Source organism: Coffea arabica, chromosome 1e (genome assembly GCF_036785885.1).
Source record: "Coffea arabica cultivar ET-39 chromosome 1e, Coffea Arabica ET-39 HiFi, whole genome shotgun sequence".
NCBI lineage: Eukaryota > Viridiplantae > Streptophyta > Magnoliopsida > Gentianales > Rubiaceae > Coffea > Coffea arabica.
Window position 1 is genome coordinate 1,398,046 of NC_092311.1, and position 20,282 is coordinate 1,418,327.

Here is a 20,282-nt window from a genome sequence, read left to right on the forward strand (position 1 = left end):
TCTTCTTCTTCCTCCCCCACCCCAACCCACCACCACCTCCGTCGCCGCCCATCACCCCCGTCGCCGGTTCCTGTGCCGATCACCTCTTCCGGTGCCAGTCTTCTTTTTTTTTTTTTTCCTTTCTCCCTATCCCCCTCTTCCTCCCCTGCCATCCTTCCTCTCTTCCTCCCCCACCACCCTTCCCCTTCCCCTCTGGCCGATCTGGTCGCGAGACCAGGTCACACTGGGAGAGGGTAAGAGTGGCGGGGGAAGGGGAGGAGAGGGGGAGAAGGCAAATTACAAAAAAAAAAAAAAATTCCTGTTGCTACTTCATCTGCCGGCAAGAGAGAGGATGGGGAGAGGGGTGGCGGGGGAGGGAGAAGGAGGGGTGGCGGGTAGGAGAGCGGGAGAGAAAACAAGCAAAAAAAAAAAAAAAAAGAAAAAAGTTGCTGCTGTTGCTGCTTCATTATTAGCAGTTTCGGGAGAGGGAACAGGGGGGGAAGGGGAAGGGAGGAAGGAAAAGAAAAAAAAAAGAAAAAGAAAGAAAGAAAAGGAAAAGGAAAAAAAGTTTTTTCTTCATCTCACCAAAGTTTTTCTATAACTTCTACAGTGATCTACAGTAAAGTTTTATACAAACACTCAAAAAACTCATCTTCCAAACGGGGAGGGCAATAAACCATCTGCAATATGCATTTGCTTCTATCTATCTATTATCCATCTCTTATTACTGCATAAATAAAAGTATAATAAGTTTAAGCATTAGAAAGTGTTAGGACTTTTGGTCTTTTGTTTTCTCCGGTTCACAACACCGTTAAAAATTTATTCTCTTGGTGAAGTAAATTTACTAGTCATCATTTTATTAAACCTTTTGTAAGTTCATTGAAAATATAAGGTAACCCTATTTTTAAATAAGTCATTAGACATTGGAAAATAAAGAGGCAAGAATTACTAATATGGAAATTTAAGATGAATAGGCATGCTTATTTTTTTTTCGAAAGAAAATTCTGTTATCATTTAATTAAACCTTTTGTAATGTCATGGAAAATACACTTTGAGGAGGCCCTTGAGGTAAGCCTTTTTATAAATAAATCACTAGCATTAGAAAGTAAAGAGGCCGAATTTTTTAAAACAGAAATTTAAGATAAATATATATTTTTTTTTAAAGAAAATCTGTTTATAAAAACCTACCTAACTTGCAAATCCTCTATTACATTTTTACTTTTGTATACTTATTTATACAATTATTAACGACTTCGTGTAAGGGAAAATAATTGCCTACTGCTTTACTTATGGAAGCAACTAGGTTACTTTTTATCATACTCACATCCTTTTTTCTCTTCCCATTAAAATCTATCCCATCATGGCTTGAGTCCAAGACAATTGTTAAACTCCATCAAAAATCTATATGTACCATCCAATGCATAAATCGTGAACTCAATCTCAAGCACTTACAATGGCAATGTGGTATTCTCTTCCATGCAGCTTTTCTTGATAAAATGGCTAGTGGAGTCTAAATAATAATCTTTTATCGTAAAGTAATTATCATACTAATGATATCATAACTTCTTTTTCAAAATCCTCGATATCTCTAAAAGCACTTCATATTACCCCAATAAAATTCAATTAGCTTAAAGTGTGCCATATTTATTCAATTAGTTTAAATTAAATAGCAAATCAAATAATAACCAAAAAATAAAAATTAAAGGAAGAATAGCAAACATCTATCTTTGATATAACTCAGTCTAGCTAATATTACACAAATTCTTACATGATTTGTAGACATAGGTTTCAAATGTTTGTAACTACGGGGTTTTTTTTTTTTTTTTTGCAATAAATAGTGAAAGTAATACCAACATGGGGAGTTTATAGGGATTTTAAAAACCTTTATTTTTTTTCCTGTCTTTCCTTTATAGTAAAATCTAACAACTGAATAGTAAAGTTTCAAAGCGTTTCTTTAGTGTCGAACCCAGGATTTTTTTTTTTTTTTGACATTCGATGACGAACTTTTTTTAATTTTTATTTTCGAGTATAAATATTAGATGATAAACTTTTTTTTAAAATTTTTATTCCCTAATAAAGAGGGGGTGGGATTTAAGAGGTAGAGAAGGACAAAGAGGGAACAGAACCCCGGACTTTTAAATCTTAAAACGTTAATTTTAACCGTTAAACTAAGTCGTCCTCGGCATTAGACTATGAACTTAATTTTGCTGTACGTTTGTTGAGTTGAAAGAGATGCCACATAGGCAATTACGTACTGTTCCTAACATCTAAGTTCCTTGTGACACTTGTTCAGCGGGGACAGTGCTGCAATGTCATAAACATTTGGCGGCCAGCAACAAGTTTCTCCTATAAAAAGCTCGCATGATCGAACTCTTTACAAACCATCAACAAGAATTGCATTTGCCTACACTCCTTCTTAGCCTGATAATCTTTTCATACGGTCTCAAGTCATGAATTACACTTCCGGTCTTCGTGTTGATTCAGGCATTGGGATTTATCTCTGTGTCATGGATCCCATTTTTCTCAGGATTCATGGCTTTGGTGGTGTTGGTGATCTTTATGATGGACAAATGGTGAACTATTTGTCTAAAGAACAACAAACCTCGTCGATTCCCTCTTCCTCCTGGCCCGATACCCTTGCCTTCCTTTGGCTGCATTTTCCAAATGCTGAGAAACAGACCAACAAATCGATGGATATGCAAAGTCATGGATGATTAAAAACGCACTTCGAAACCTAACAATCCAATTTTTGAAAATAGAGACAGAAATTGTTTGGCATTCAATATAGGCACGCCATCCTCAACTAATAGATCATTGAAAACTTATGCTAAAACAAATATATACGTCAAGTCAGATCTATTGGATGTGACAAATTGAGAGATTTATTTTCAGCTCTTCTAAATTTTCTCGAAATATGCTAATTAATTAATTACTTGAATTCCTTCTATTAATCTCCTGTATCAGTAAAACTATAGAATTCGACAAAGGAAAAAAAACTGCTGTTAAGAACGCTTACGGCTCATGTGCACCTAAAAGGGGGGGAAAAATAAAGATATAATTTCACTTAGTTCCCTTCAAATTTTTAACAATTTCACTTAGTTTCCTTGAGATTTTAAAAATTACACTTAGCTCCCTTGAGTTTATCATTTTGGTAACAAAAACTATTCAATGGTCAAAATTTTGAATGAACAACCCAAATTGCCCTCATGAAATTATGAAGTTCATTTTATCGTCTTATAAAATTCTATAAAAAAATATGGAATATGCACAAAATCTCGAACCCATTTTCAACCCTCATCCCTACTATTTTAAACTTTTCATATTCCTACATCTCGAATTAGTACCAATATCATCATGACCACTACCACCATCAATACTGTTAAACTTAAAAAATTTCATTAACTATATTAATATAGCATCCCATCTCACAAATGTTGGAGTACCAATACATGCTCCGTTACATTTAAATCTTCAACTTACATCTTCTTCTATCCATCTTTAGATCTTTCAAACCAAGCTAAAATTAATTTGTAATGTGTTAGAATTATGTTTAGGACATAATTAGTTATTTTATAAGTGAACCTTGTTTTTGTTTCCATTAAATATTTAATTGTGTGGTACATTCCTATGCACAAGATTAGGAGCGTATTATTTAATTGCTTGAAAATATTAATATATTAAGGTTATTATGGTCATTTTATAGGGTCAAGGGAGGTAAGTGTAACATTAAAAATCTCAAGTGTACTAGATGAAATTGTTAGAAACCTCGAGGGACGTTTCTGTAATTATCCCAAAAATTAAAAATAAAGGGGGAAGGTTGGGGAACCAAGCACATGTGCTTTTTGAAAAATAACATCTCTGATGCAATTTTTACTCACCTTACAACGTACACTTGTTTAAGTGTGAGTAAATTATATATAATCCCCTCGTGATTTTTTACAATATTATGCACCCTCGAAGATTTTAAAATGGCCATATAAACCCTTTGTAATTTTATGTAAAGTAAAAAATACACAAAATGTACCACCAGTTACGGTGATTGAACCAAATGGTCTTTAAAAATACATATCATAGAATAATAATATATGCTTAATTCATCCCCTATGATTTGCATAAAGATCCACTTTACTTTGGTGATCACCTTCCAAATCTCGAAGTATACATTACTACTAGTATCATAGTAATTCTTTAACTCAACTAAACAGGGATTCCAGCTCGTAGATCTCTAACATGTGATCGTTTTTTTTTGCTTGAAACGATAGGAGTTTTATTAAACAACTGAGAATGTAGTTGTGTCGTAATTGGACAAGGTCCATTTGCTAACCAACAATGCAAAGTTCCACTAAGGATTGGGGTATATCCTCTCATGACAATTTAAACTTGGAGCATTATGTGCTAAGATGAGTACATAGATCCATATCGTTGGTATTTTCTAAACAAAGGGAACATAATTAAAACAAATTAGCTACAGCCTTGATATCTTCAATGAGGACCACCATGCTGGTGTCTCTGACCTTGGATTAGAGAAAGTAGTTGTTTATTACTTGCCCCCACTTTAACTCTTCTCCACCATGTGATCACTTGTTGACCCTTTGGTTGCCATGGAAATTCAGAAGATAAAGACAGAAAGTTTGTCATAGAAGAAATAGGGAAAAAAAAAAACATTTTATCCGACGAAATAGGGAAATAGAAGAAACACACATTGGTCCGACTAGAGAACTTCCTGTGAAAGTTCTGGTCGACCAGAGAACCCCTTTTTTTTGGGTAAATTACATTTTATCCCCCTGTGGTTTACCCTTTTTTTTACATATCCTCCCTATGATTTCAAAAGCTATACATAACCCTCTCATGATTTGGATTAAAGTGTCAAAGTAACGGAAATAGTCACTCGTAACGGAACTTCTAAAAATATCGAAATTACCCTTATAAATACATGACACATTAACCCCATATAATTTTTATATTTTACCATATAACCCCCTTATGATTTAATACTTTACCATATAACCCCCTTATGATTTTCAAAATATACACATAACCCCCCTTGGTTAATACATAAATTTCAACTTTACATAAGGGTATTTTTGACATTTTAGATGATGCCGTTACGAGTGACTATTTCCGTTACTTTGACACTTTAATCCAAACTATAAGGGGGTTATGTATAGTTTTTGAAACCATAGGGGGGTTATGTGAAAAATGCTAAACCACAGGGGGTAAAGTGAAATTTGCCCTTTTTTTTCGTGGGTGGGGGAGGGGAAAGCTGACTAATTCAACTCTTCAACCCGTTTCTTTGGATTATGGGGATAACACCACATTTTCTATTTCCTAATTGGTCCGAGCAGAGACGAAAGGAAATCTGGCTATATTAAAACAAAGAGGTCGAAATTAAAGAAGCTGCAATCTTTGTGATGCGACCTAATTATTTAAAATGACATTAACCTTCAGTTCCAATATGTTTGAAATTGTCTGCATTTCTGTCTAATTCCTTCCATTACTTTTCACTGGAAAAAGAAAACAGTGCAGAAAACAAGTAGAAAAAACAAAACAGCATTTCAGCTAAAAAGAGAAATGCATTTCTTATAAGAATCCCATTAATAATACAAAGAATCTCATCAATAATTTCAATTCATAACTCTCATTAACCAGAAGCAAAATTTCGAATCAGCGATCGAAACTTGAACTTTATAAATACCCATGCACTAGTCTAATGTTGGCGATTTTTGGGGCTTGTGCAAAAAATTTACTGTAGTTTCTTAACCTAATAAGTTTGTCGATGTCAAGTGAAAGAGGCAAATAATGTACAATTCTAACCATCAAATGCTACCACCACGGGATAGGCTAGAAAAACTCTTCTGAATGTAGTTCAAGAACTAAGTAGAAATTGCTGAAACCAGTTACGTCGCTCAGAAATTTAAAAAGAAAAAAAAAGGGTAAATTATATTTTACCCCCCTATGGTTTACCCTTTGTTTACATAACCCCCTATGATTTCAAAATCTATACATAACCCCCTCATAATTTGGATTAAAGTGTCAAAGTAACGGAAATAGTCATTCGTTACGGAAATTCTAAAAATGTCGAAATTACCTTTATAAATACATGACACATTAACCCTGTATGATTTTTATATTTTACCATATAACCCTCTTATAGTTTAATACTTTACCATCTAACCCCCTTATGATTTTCAAAATATACACATAGCTCCCCTTGGTTAATACATAAATTTCAACTTTACATAAGGGTATTTTTAACATTTTAAGTGACGCCATTATGAATGATCATTCCCGTCACTTTGACACTTTAATCCAAACCATAAGGGGGTTATGTATAACTTTTGAAACCATAGGGGGGTTATGTGAAAAAAATGCTAAACCACATAGGGGTAAAGTGAAATTTCCCCAAAAAAAAAAAGGGAAAAAGGAAATGCTTGGAATCAAAGGGACTTTCGAGAGGATTTGGGGTAGGGACGGTCATCAGTATGACCATCCCTGCACGGTTAAGGGCCAAGATTTGCCCTCAAAAATTTGTGCGGCTGAGATTACACCATGTAACTTGATTTTCGCGCCAAGTGTGGGACCCACTACTATCTGTTCTGAAAATACATCCTGTGAAAAAAAAGTTACATCGTGTTTAACCAATGTTACGCACAGTGCAAAATGAGGACAACCGGCACAAACGGTTGCACCGTATCCCTTTCGAGAGCAGCACTAATCAGCGGGGACAACTCTGGCAAGTCAATGGCGATTGACCGGCAAATGTCAGTGGTGGCTGTGGAGGAGAAAAAGGATTAGATTTTCCCAGGAATTCAAATGGAAGAAGGGAGGCCCACTCGCATATATCAAAACATCTCTCACATTTCGCCTTAATCCTTTACTTTTAAATATTAATTTTACATTCCTCATAAATTCAAATTAATAAAATTTAGTTCCAACTTAAGTTTTCAGTCACTTCTTGATTCTATCCTTGACTCACGCGTGGTCATTTTTAGGGACAAAAAGATTAGATATCATTTGTATTTAAATAAATGACCTGATTTATATTCATTTTTTTCTGTAAAAACTAAAAAGTATAATATAACTCGAATTATATTCATTTTTCTTTAAAAAAGTTAGATCTGACACAATTTATATTCATTTTGCTCGTAAATAAGCGAGATATGATCTTTTTGTTCCTAGAACATAATCACATTTGAGTCACGTGGTGATTTCAGACTAAAAAATGGTTGAAAGTTTAGATTGGGAGTAAAGTTTGCAGACTTGAATTTGTAATAGATGTAAAATTAATATTATCAAAGTAAAGGATGAAAAAATTCATTTAGAAAAATGTGAGGGATATTCAAAACAATTTTTCCATATTATTATTCTTCAAATGATGTTCCTCTACTTATTTATTTATTTACTTGTAAATTCAGATGAAAAAAGTCGACATCCAAAAAATTCTACCGGAGGAAACTAGTCCCCCCTCTCCAATGTAGAAATAAGTTCATCCGAAACTTTTGTGCGGAAAACATATTCCCTTCCTTCTTTCTAAGATGTTAGTTTTTATTATTTTTAGGTAACTAGTTATTATTATTATTATGATAAATTATCTTTTACCTCCTGTAATTTGGTGATTTAGCACATTACTCCTCTATGCTTTAAAAACCTATTATAATCCCCTCATAATTTGAATTAAGTGTCACTATTAGATTCTCCATTCAAACTAATGCTCAACAGTAAAAAGTCAAAATCAAACTAATAAATTGGAAGAAAGACATCAATTGGAAGACGATGGATAAGGAGAAAAGAAAAGGGTCGAGATTTTGGTCAAAGTTTCTTTTTCTTTTTTCGTTTTCCCCTTGCTTGGTATGAATTACGAAGCCACTTGCTTAATTATTCACAAAGCTAAATCAATAGTTTTCTCTTGGAGATCAAGAAAGACATCTTGCTACATAAACAAAAATTTTTCTTACTTGGTATGAATTATGAAGCCACTTGCATCTTCCTCGAATCCTGCTTGGTTTTAGTTAATTATGATTACAGAGACTGCTTAGTTTTCGCTAATGCTGGGGCGTTGGGATGCTCAAAAGGTCTAATCCTTGGTATTTAAAAAAAAAAATGCTGAAAAAAAGGTAGGTACAGAAAAACTGGCATTTCCACCTAAAATATTAGCAATAACAATAGTAGAAAAATTATAGAAGCGGATGGCTCGGGTTTGAGTCCCAAACTCTCAATTGTTATATTAGGGCGGCTTTGCTATCTCAATTGTTGCACCCAAAACAACAAGAAGAAGTGGTTTTCTCAGCGTGGAAGAAGAGACTAGAGAGTGCTTCTTTTGACAAACTTCAATGCATTTTCCACCAAAACTGATTGGCGTTTTGCTTGAATGTTTCTAAATCAATGCTAGGTTTTTTTTCTTTATTACTTTGTTCTTGGAAAATTCATTTAAAATGTCTCTCATATTTTGTTAGATAAATTTTTTTGTCCCTCACTTTTAAATATTGGTTTTATGTCGCTTACAAAATCAAGGCAGACAAATTTAGTCCCAACTTAAGTTTTTTACCACTAAATACACGAAGTGATTCACCGCATGATTATTTTTTTAGGTGTAAAAACTACATTTTTTTCCAAAAGTTAAAAGAACTTCAAAAAACTAGAAAAAAAAAAATCTATAATGAGGAGTGAGACGTAAGAAGCACTTAAGAAACAAAAGTTTTGAACCAAGGATCTCTAATTCTTGTAGTTTTGACTTTAACTATTTGACCAAGCCCCTTCCCCACATAAAGGTTATTGTTTCTGGGCATTACTGTGATTTCATTAAATTTTTGCAATTTAGTCCCTAATTTTTATTATTTCTCAATTACAATTGGTTCTCTTTTTTAATTGCTAATTATGAATCATTAACATGCATTTAATGTGTAAATTTTAGATGTTTTATGTTTATTTTACATTTTTTGCAATAATAAGGGGAATTGAGTTTATGTTTACAATCTCTTTTAAAGTGTTATCAATTAAATTAGTGCATTGAGCTATTTGTTGATTTTGGAAAAGTAGACAACTCTCCTTTCCCCACACTAGTCATTGTTTCAAAAGGGAGGTACCCCTATTATCCTTTAAATTCCTCTTACGTGCTCCTCGTGTTTGTATGTTTTATGTATTTTTGCTTTTATTTGTTTATTTTAAGATTTTTATTCATTTTATGTTTTGTTTATTTAATTTAGATTTTATGATCATTTGGAGGCATTTATATTCCGAAATTGTAATAGATAGGTAATAGCCTCTTGTGCAAGAAATGTAATTAAATAGGCAATGTAATATATAGATTTTATTTTGCAAAAGATGTAATTAGCTAGATGAATATATATATCTAGAAATAACCTAAAATGTGAGCTTCACAATTAATGTGATTTGCACCAATTAAACTTTGAAGAGACATTTCATCCCTCTCAACACCCCTAAGTCTAAGTTTGCATCCCATATAGAAGTATCCAAATGTGATAAGTTTTATAGGTTAGATTAGGAAAATTTTTTACTAATTCTTGCAACTAACCTTGACTCGGTTGAAGGGGTGCATTAGATTTAATCTTTGTCTTCTCTTTTTTTAACCATGAATCCCGAACTCTTTTCTCTAGTTTTCAAAGATCCGGAGTCATCTAAAAAGGTTTTATTTATTTTTTCATTTAAAATATATTTTGGGTGATTTGGTACACCTAAATTCGATAACAAATGGTGACTCTCTTTTTCTAAAAACCCTTTTTAGACTATTATTTTGGGTCCAAACTATACCATATTCTAAGTCCCATTTTAGATCCTTTTTCTTTATTTTCTAAAATAAGATCAAATATTCATTTTAAACACACTTTCTCTTTTATTTTCAAAATATGGGGCTCTAGAGTCCCTAAAATACCCCATATGGGTTGCTCGATTAGGAGTCTAATGGAATTTATGCGGCGGTGCCATTGCTGAGATCCTTTATTGGAACTGAAATAGAAGTTTAGGATCATTGGCTACAAATAATAGTTGGGGATGAAATCAATGAAAAAAAAGTCTAGGAACTAAATTGGCCATTTTTCCATTTATTTATTTTGTGAATTCACCTGAAAAAAAGTCAATATCCAAAAAAATTTGGAAATTGGCCGCTTATTTTTTTGTGTAGAAATAAGTTCATCTGAAATTTTTGTACAGAAGTAGATTTCATTCCTTTGTTTAGATTGCTATTTATTCTGTTAGAGGAAACTAGACCTTCCCACCCTTTATTTTTTTTTTTGTGTGGAAATAAGTTCATCTGAAATTTTTGAAAAAACTTCCTTTGTTTGGATTGTTGTTTTGTAGATTTTCTGTGCTGCAATGATATGATGTATGTGAAATAGAAAGATATGCTCAGAAAATGTGATCACAGAAAATGTAAATATTTTTCCTGCAAAAAACTTCAATCCAGACCAATTAGTTATTGCTATTATTATTAATACTTTTTATACTGATATAGATATAAGAGGATTTACTTGTATTGGCCTTCGAAGTCTTAGAGGCATGGAAATGTAGAAATGCTTTCTGTGCTGTTACAGATATGGGATGATTTACTTATATTGGCCGTCAAAGTCTTAAAGGCATAGAAAAGTAGAAATGCTTTCTTTGTAACATATCCTGAGCTGGCAATGAAAAAGATTTGAAGCCAAGATGTGTAAGATCCATGTCACATTATTGCTTCATGGAACAATATTGACGCACAAGGAGACAAGTTCACATAGATGTAATTTTGCAAATAGATGCTGTGTAAAATGTCAGTTTGATGAACTAAGGTTGACCTCATATGTTCCCATTTAATTCTTATTAAATGGATTTCCACAATTTCATCTCTCCAACGTTCCCATCCACCAAGTGGTATCCTTTCTTGAATAGAAATTGGTGCTTTAACAATTCAGTTTTCTAAATTGCTCTCTGACAAACACAAGTAGAAGGGCTCAAGCTGACTGACTCTTGTGCTCTGAGTCCTGTCTGAGCTTTATAGATACAAGGAGCAATGGAAAGTATCATTGGACACAACCTGTAGTCAACTGCAGAACGCTGAGAAAAAATATATTTCCTGTTTTAGAGCTAAGATACAACTTCAAGAAGTGATGCAAGCACCTATCAGGGTTCAGCTAATCCATATCTTTCTGCTACAAAATACCGGCTACTTTGAACAACAAGCAGTATGGAAGATACGGCGAATTGAGTTCCCAAAGAAGTAAAATAGCACCTAATTAACATGTCTACAAATTGCTGAATCGGTTGGACAGTTTAAAAGCACCACGCCAACAAGGAAGACCTCAGGCTTTGGCCATCCAAAGCAAAGAGTAAAAGAGAATTCCATCCTGGATGTTTTCATCTGATCTGATTGAAACAGGATCTGGTTCAGCAGGGGATTATAGGACTTTTAATAAAGTACCAAGGATGGTAAGCAAGAGCTATCAAGGTAATGTTGATCTTTGAGCATAAAATCATTGCAAAACACAAAAACTCAAACTTAAGAAACTCGAGAAGATTTCTACATTAAGAAAAGATTTCTCAAGCTGAATTTTCATGATCATCATCTGAGAAGGGACCAATTGCAAGCTCCCTTAAGCTGGTTAGGAAACCAAATCCTTTTGCACTTGATAATCTGATAATCTCAGCTCCAAAAGAGAATGGGTGTTTGTTTCAAATCAAGCGGAAAAGAGATAAGATTGTGGCAATCAGTCACCTGAAGCTTCTGGAGAGAAGTACAAGAGTGTAGCATGTCACTGGGCAGATTCGTCAACCCACCGCAACGATGAATCACCAGCTCTTTAAGAGAAGTAAAGTTTTGCAGGGGAAGGAGTTCTCTGCATCTATTGCAGAAATTAAATTCCAAACGCTCTAACTTGGGGAGTGTTGTTGGCAAATCCATTAACCATTGAGGAAATTGATCGCCCATAAAACCCCTAATTGCCAACTCCTTCAAATTTGGGTGGGGTTGAAGGCCATCTAACACATCTTTATCGTTGTAGTTGTCGTCTTCTCGATCCCTATCCCAGGCCCACTCAAGCCGCAAACTAAATAAATTTGCCTTTTCAGATAGATTTGCTTCTTCAGCTTCTTCCTTATCCTTTACTAGTTGAAGATTGCGTATACTTAATTTGCCTTTGAGGTTGTTCAAGCATCCAAGCTCTCCAATTTGTCGACCCTTCTCTGGACCCACGTTAAAGAACTCTAGTGTCTGAAGGCAAGTCAATCGTCCCATCTCTAGTGGCATTCGAAAATTTTCATCACTTTTGTAATAGTGAAGATGTCTCAAGCTAATCAAATTGCACGTCCCGTTTGGAAGATCTTTGACATATGTGCTATCTAACACCAATGTCTGCAAATTATAAAGCTTGCAAAGGGAGTCTGGCAAAATACGGATTTGAGACTTCGAAAGGTTAACATATCGCAAATGTATCAATTTGCCAATTGAGACTGGTAGCTCTCGATTTCTTGCATCAGACAAATTCAAAACATACAAGTTCTTCAACTTCATTAACATATCACTAGATAGGTCACCCTTTACAAACAATGAATGAAGCGAAGTTGATTGACTCTCCAAAAGTTTGTCTCTGTCTTCTCCACCAGATGAGTCTACTGCAAGGTAACGAATACTGTTAATGACTTCGGTAGACTTGGACATTGACTCTGCAAGGTCGTGCACTAAATCATGCATCTTATAATATATTCTCCGATTAGCATATCTCGTTTCTTCAAACAACGAACTTTGCAATAAAATTCTCACATAATTCATTCCAATTTCCTCCATCATCATTTGGCTATTGACGTCTGCTTGGAGGAAACCTTCTGCCATCCAAAGTTCGATTAGCATATCTCGTTTCATCGTAGTATCCTTAGGAAATATAGAACAATATGCAAAACATTTCTTAATGGATGGAGATGGTAAACAATCAAAACTCAATTTAAGCGTTTCCATGACACCATCTTCATCTCCACTGAAATTTGGAAGCTTATTCTTCAAAATCAATTGCCACTCCTCTTTTCCCTTCATTCGTAATAAACCACCCATTACACTTGCAACCAACGGTAGACCACCACATTTTTTTATAATTTCCTCTTTCATGACATGCAATTGTTCTGGAATTTCTCCACCTGCAATGGCTTTCTTTGTTAGGATAGACCAACAATCGTCATCAGATAGCTTTCCTAACACATAAGGATCATGTGTAGCCAAAATGGATGCAGTTTGTTGTTTACGAGTTGTCACAACACACCGATTTCCATTAGTTGCATTCAGGCCCCGTAACAAACGTAAAAAATCATCCCACAAGATTTGGCTTTCGGTCCAGACGTCATCAAGAACAAGAAGATATTTTTTTCCCACAAGTTGTTGTCTAATTTCCTGGACAATGACATCCCTACTGGTCATTTCAACATTTCTTCTCGTGAGTGATTCTAAAATCATTTTCAAAAGCCTTGTCACTTCAAAATTGTTGGACACACAAACCCAAATTTTTTTCTCAAAATGGCGATCAACTTGGCTATTGTTGTATACAGATTGAGCTAAAGTTGTCTTTCCCAATCCGCCCATCCCAAGGATGGGAATTACAGAAACGGCATTTTCTGACAAGCTTAGCAAGATCTCCACCAGCCTTGTTTCATCCTTAGCTCTTCCTACAACATAATGGCCAGCAATAGAATCCGTCTCTCTATTTAGAGTGACTTTAGCAGTTGTAGAAGGGGGGAAAGTTGCCCTTTGGAATCTGATCAGTCCAAAATCATTGGCTTCTTTATTGATCTTATTCAACTTCTTGTTGATGTCGCTGATCTTAGAGGCCATTCTCCATCGGAAAACAATAGTAATGTCAGAGGACAGGATGAAGGAGCGTACCTTGCCCACGAGTTGACGACGAAGAACTTCATAATTCAGCTCGTCCAACAAATTCTCAGCATCAAACGCCACGACCTCCAGCCTCTGGAGCCACAGTTGCACGGCCTGGTCATGCGTTTGCTTTTCCTCAGCATCAGCCAAGACAGCTTGGATCATGGCAACGGATCCTCTCAGGGTCTCCAAATCCTCCTTGAATTGGAATAACTTGCCAATCCTTTCATTGGCAAGGGAAAGTGTCTTCTCCAGTGCCACCTTTATTGTGGAAGCAATAAGTGCATCAGCCATTCTTTTTGTTCCTTCAGCAGGATCTTCAGATTAGGATACTCTTTTGCAGCCGTAGGTTTTAGCTGTAGCTAGAAGCAGAAAGGAACTGCTCTTTACTCAAACGGAAGTTACAAGACTTGTGAGGATTTTTTGGTGCTGCGCTTCTTTGACAAACTGGATCGGATGCTTTTGCAACGGAAGTTGCTTGGCATTTTCAGTTGAAAATAAAACATAGTCGTTGCTGGGATTCTGCATCTGCTTTTGATCCACATTCCACACGCTTGGGGCCCCTGGTCGTGGAAATTCCACCCAAGAAGGACAAGAAACTGTGCTGAAAAATGAAAGGTCCACAATAATTTTTTATAAGGGAGAAAAAGCAAAAGAAAATGACAATCATAATTGAGACTCCGACAATTAAACATAGTATTAATTTCATCTAAATTGCTGATCCTTGGGGATCAGAATTAAAACATATACAAGTACACCTTATTTTGTTCGCTTTCTGCAAGGGGTTACGCTAACACTGGCTTAAAGTCCTGAACTTATTTACGGCCCAGAGACTTCAAAGTCCAGAACTTTTTTGCTTTTCCACAATGTGTAGAAGTGTTGCAGCAGTACATCTTTGAGAAACTGGGATCCCATTAATTGAAATAGAAGTTTGGTTGGCAATTTCACTGGGCCTTGTTAATCAATGCTTAGCTGAGGTTTTCATCTGTTTCTGATTGAAGAACGCCAGCTGGGGCCTTCGGTTGTGGAAAATACCTCAATTTGAAGTCGAATCAGTAAGCAGACTTGGTATGTAACGATGTAAATTGTCCAGCAACAGGATGCTCTTCTTAGCTCTTTACATTCGTGAAATTGTCAAAATAGTCCCTCGAAAGTTTTCTAGCTCTTTAAACTTACAAAGAAGGAATTAAGAACTCACATTTTGACGCAAAACGTCTTGTTCATGTCCCATATACGAAATTTAAGTGGTGAAAATTTTGAGCAGTTTCTTTATTATATATTATTATTTTTTGGCATACAATATACAATGGACTGAAATTAGAAGTGGAATAGAACTTTTATCTTACGCTATATTTATACACTTCCATTGAATTTAGACGTTGCGAAGGGAGGAAATGAGCATGTTTTTGTTGACTTTGATTTTTATCCTTGAATTATTTGCCTGTGATATGAACACAAGTTTTACTTAAATGGGGTTGTAATAATAGAAATTTGTCTAAACCTGAAAGAAGACTTCAGAAGGTGTTTAATTGAAAATCTGTGATTGTAAGCGTTACATCTAATTCAAATTAATGTTGCAAATGTATACGAGTCACAAAATGTTTCGGTGCACTAGCAGACAAAAGGGTACGTCTAAGGTTTCTAGGACAAGTTTTGCGTTAAGTGGGAGATTTGTAAACCAATTCAGAGTAAACGAATGATGTTGAGGAAAAAATTATATCAGCGCAATACAATCACAAAAGCGATGATACATTTGTTAAAACAAGAAACATTTATTAATTTGGTGCAGTCTAATTGTAAACCTAGATAAAAATATACGGTATCTTTTACTCAAATAAAAGTGTAAATGGATAGAGGATTAGCTAAATAAAAAAAATTAGATTAACAATGTAACATTTTTTGTAATTTGATATAATGCATGCGAGACAGAATGGTGACCGGTAAAATAAAAAAAAAGTGAGTGAAATAAGTATAAACAATTTTTTTTTTCATATATTTGTCTAATGATGATAGTGACAAGGTGAAAACAGTGCATACAAAGGTGAAGGTGATCACAATGATAAGTGTGGCGAGTTGAGATGGACAACGCGCAATTACTTCTTGCAATTGATTACCATGCAATCTATATCCTAGATTAGGTAAATTTGGAATTGGATGAATAGAATTGATTAGCACACAAAACTTTCAATGAATGAAACATTTATTGTGCTTTTGTATATTGTTATTTTTTTTCTCCATTTAATATCTTAGTGTATACACGTCTATTGTGTCAGTACCTAAATTGCATGGTGTGTATGACACTATATATATCCGTTGATGACATGAAAGTTCCATGGAATTTCCAGTTCAACTTTCCTACTTAATGCTTTGCTCAGGCGCCATCTCTTAAACTGCTGGGGCATTCTATTGTACCAAAAATCTAGAAAGAATGATGGTCTGACCCAAGAAGCACAAGAAATTATTATTGTCCTTAACAATTAGAATGTTAAAAAGAAAAAAAAAAAAGGGAAAGTGACAATGATGTTGTGATTTTGGCTACATTATTCATCCCATTTTTCTAGTTCTTGAGAAATAAAATAAAACCATTTCACTATCTTCGCTTGTTGCAATGCACCGCACTGGGCTTTATCAAATGCTCCATTTTTTGCCAGAATCTAGGGTCCTTTGTGTTGTCCATTTCCCTAGTATTACTTATTTTGCTTCTTGTTTGGTTCTATTATACCATACAGAATTATATTATGTATATAATGTAGGACTTGTGATGAAAAAGGAAAGGGAAAATGGCAATCATAATTGCAGCTCAGGCAAACATTTTTTTTTTTAATCTAATTTGCTAATTCTTGGGAGATAAGGATAGAACTGACTTCATCTAAATAATAATAATTCCTTGACAAACTTGGATGCTATTAATTGCCATAGAAGATGCTTGGCAATTTCACTATTTGGCCTTTCTTAATCAATCCATGAGGCTTACATCTTGGACAAACTTGGACGCTATCTCAAGCATGACAATCACAGGTGGTGACATGGGCAACATTAATCATGTCATCTGTTAATCCAGAAATAAATTTGAAAAGAATAATAAATTGGCCTTAGTAACTATCCTTGGGAATTAGACTAACAGCATAACTGGAGTAATATTTTGTTTGCTTAAAATCTTGAAGAATTTGGTCAAAATTCAGACACCACAAAGTGACCGCAAAGTGATCATTTCATACATCACGTAATTGGCCAGAAATTGTTTGCATTTTAACTTGTGAAAATTGTTTAAATATTCTCTCATACTTTAGGAAGTTTTCTAGCGCATCAATCAAACTTGAAAGAAGGAATTTAACAACTCATATCTTAGACCGTAACTCCTATTTATGATTAGTCTTCACACTCAATCTGTGTTGTTTACGTTTTATGTGCAAGATTTAATTAAGTGTTGAAAAATTTGAGGAGTTAGTTTAACTAAAGCACAAATTTAAATGTTGGGAAGTTGCTTGGTTTTTTACTGAAAAAATTTCCAAGGTCAATGCTCAGATTTCTTTTTTTTTTTTTCTACTTTCATCGCTTGTTTGTGTTGTCATATCGATTACTTAAAAGTTAAAACATATTATTTGGATGTTTTGAAATGGCTGTGGTTGTTTGACAAATTTGGATGCTTTTGTATTGGCATTTTTACTTTAACTTTCTCAACTATTTTGATTGTGGACAATATCTCAATGGTTGTTGCATTTATGAAGGATAAAATTGAACTCAGGATCCCTTACTTACAACTAGGGATGTAATCGAGTCGAGTCAAGCTCGAGTAGTGCTATACTCGAGCTCAACTCGAGCTCGATCGAGTCAAAAAAATTGATACTCGAAACTTGATTCGATGTACTCGTTCTAAGCTCGAAACTCAATTTGATAAGGCTCGACCCTTAGTCAAGCCTTATCAAGCCGAGTCTAATCAAGTTTTTTGACTCGACTCGACCAAAAAATGTTAGACATTTTTTCTTTTTAGGTATTTTTATAATTATGTTATTACTTTTTTACCCTTATAAAATTTTATTATAAAGAAGAGTATATTGTAAATTCCGTATAACCTATACCCATAATAGTCATTTTATAATTATAATACATATATTTTATTTAAATTATAAATATATTATTTAAATAGCCCGGCTCGACGAGCTACTCGACAAGCCGCAAGCCAAAAATTTGAGACTCGAAACTCGACTCGAACGCCTATCGAGCTACTCGAAACTCGGCTCGAACTTGGTCAACCCGAGTTCGAGCCAAGTCGTTGACCGAGCTCGGCTCGCGTACATCCCTACTTACAACACCTCCTACCTTATCACCCACATCCAACCCTCCCAACTTGAATCATAATTTGGTCTTAATTACTAATCCTCAAGAATTAGAATTAGAACACGCATCTTATTTTGTTTGGTTCCCTCAAGTGCCAGAACAAGAATTTTTATCGGATCAATTAATGGTCAGTTTTTGACTAATGAAAATATTCTAAATAAGATTGTGAAATCAATTAATTTCATATACAATCCAAATAAGATTATGAACTCCTTGTTTGTTTAATTAATTTCATGTGCTAACGATTGTACTTGCCAAATAATTGACGGTGACTTTAATAAAATTTCTTTGTTAGTGGTCAAAGTTCTTCCTTTCAGCACTAACTGTGTTACATTCTGATATATAGTCCATGTTCTACCCATCTCAAACTTTCTATATTATTTCTAGGTCGGAGACAAATATTTTTTGTTTTTGAAAGAAAAAGTTTGAATGATTTCGACTCTAATTATCACCATGGTAAAACACGGTATACTTTTATATTTATTTATTGAAAAAAAAGAGGTCCGACTAAGAATCGGACTAACTGACAAGAAAAAAGCAATGGCAATCGATTTGATTTTGGCCCAAGGAAAGTACATAGCAGTTGAATATTCACTCAGTAAAATGGTCAGATCCTTGAGAATCTGAAAGTAGAAGCAATGATTCTATTGCTTAAAGCTGAAACAATTTTCTGTGCTTAGACATACTTTGGAATAAAGCTTCATTTCTTTTATATAAACTCATCATCTTCCCTTTTCTGGCAAATCAGCAATAAAACTCAACTTTTTCTCCGAGAGGCCTTTAGGAATTGGCAATTGTAGCACAAGCAAAGCAACAAGATGTTCAATTCCAGCTATACATATGGCAGCAAGAGTTGCTGATCTGAATCCGCATAAAAAAATGAATTGAGATGCTAATTTGAGACGAATGAATGTACTACTGGCTGCATGTAATGCCTGAATCCAAAATGGCTACCATTTCAATCCACAGAATCCACTAGCGTAAGGAGCAGAAATATGATGAAGGCAACAGGACTGGAACATGGACTAATAAGAATCAGATGAATCAGATATGATAATTCTTGATTGCTTCAGAAAATCTTGTATGTTTGGTTATTTGACACAAGACGTCAATATGCCTCAAATGAAACAGTGAATCCAACAAATAAGGCATGATAAGCTGTGATTAATGCCATACAAACCTGAGTTTATCTTTACGATTTATTCAGGAAGTTGCTGTTAGTTTCATTAATTAACAGAGAAGATAGCGAAGAGTGAAGAGCAGAGCCATTCCAAAGTGCCAAAGAGACAGAGAGATTATAAAGATGATCAACTAATCATAATCAGCCACATACCCTTCAAGAAGGGCATCAACAAGGAGGCTTGAAAGTAGCTTTAGTCCAACATAACGACATTCAACACAAATAGCCAAATATCTGAGGTTTGAGAAATGACAACAATCACTGCAGTCAAGCAATAGCAATGAAAGGGGGGACTACACATCCAAAAGAAGGCACAGCAATATGATCAGTGTGGACCAAAATTTGCATTATAAACTAATTCAGAGCCAGCTACAACGTCACAGAAGAACAGGCAATAGCCATGAAACTTCCAATACAAGGCCGACCAAGGAGGTCGGAGCTGCAATCTTTGTGATTTCAAGACCACTTCATTAAAAGTAATGTTCATTACTACCGGAGATAGGCTGGAAAATTTCTTTCGAATGCGGTTCAAGAACTAGGTAGAAACTGCTGAAACCAGTCACATTGCTCGAAAATTTAATAAGAACAAAAAAAAAAAAAAAGAAAGAAGAAGGGAAAAAGGAATTGCTTAGAATCAGAGAGAGGAGAGGGACTTCTGAGAGCAGCACTAATCGGCGGGGACAACTCCGTAAAGTGGATGGCGAAGACAGCACTAATCCCTTCCCTTTTGGGTAGAAATAAGTTCATCTGAAAGTTTTTATTATTTTTAGGTAACTAATTACTATTACTACTACTACATTCCGTACTGATACAGCTATGAGATGATTTACTTATATTGGCCGTCAAAGTCTTAGAGGCATAGAAAAGTAGAAATGCTTTAATTGTAACATATCCTGAGCTACAATGAAAATGATTTGAGGCCAAGATGTGTAAGATCCA

At 34.7% G+C, this 20,282-nt stretch overlaps 1 protein-coding gene across 2 annotated transcripts; it reads right to left on the bottom strand.

Moving 5' to 3' along the window:
• Positions 1-11,006: 11,006 nt before the first annotated feature.
• Positions 11,007-15,044, bottom strand: LOC113700002 (putative disease resistance protein RGA3). 2 transcript variants are annotated; one of them, XM_072050497.1, is made up of 2 exons: positions 11,684-15,044; positions 11,007-11,350 (listed from the first exon to the last, which is right to left on the bottom strand). In XM_072050497.1, exons 1-2 carry the CDS (start codon positions 14,117-14,119, stop codon positions 11,201-11,203), a joined length of 2,586 nt encoding a protein of 861 aa, XP_071906598.1. In that variant the 5' UTR covers positions 14,120-15,044; the 3' UTR covers positions 11,007-11,200. The 2 variants fall into 2 exon arrangements, with proteins under 2 accessions (XP_071906598.1, XP_071906602.1); XM_072050501.1 differs by having other exon boundaries at positions 11,115-11,334.
• Positions 15,045-20,282: the final 5,238 nt, after the last annotated feature.

Excerpts from the sequence above, each read along its gene's own strand:
- LOC113700002 (XM_072050497.1), bottom strand. The coding sequence starts at position 14,119 with ATGGCTGATGCACTTATTGCTTCCACAATAAAGGTGGCACTGGAGAAG. Across the intron at positions 11,351-11,683 it reads CTTCTCTCCAGAAGCTTCAG|ATCCTGTTTCAATCAGATCA; the intron begins GTGACTGATTGC and ends CTGCTGAACCAG.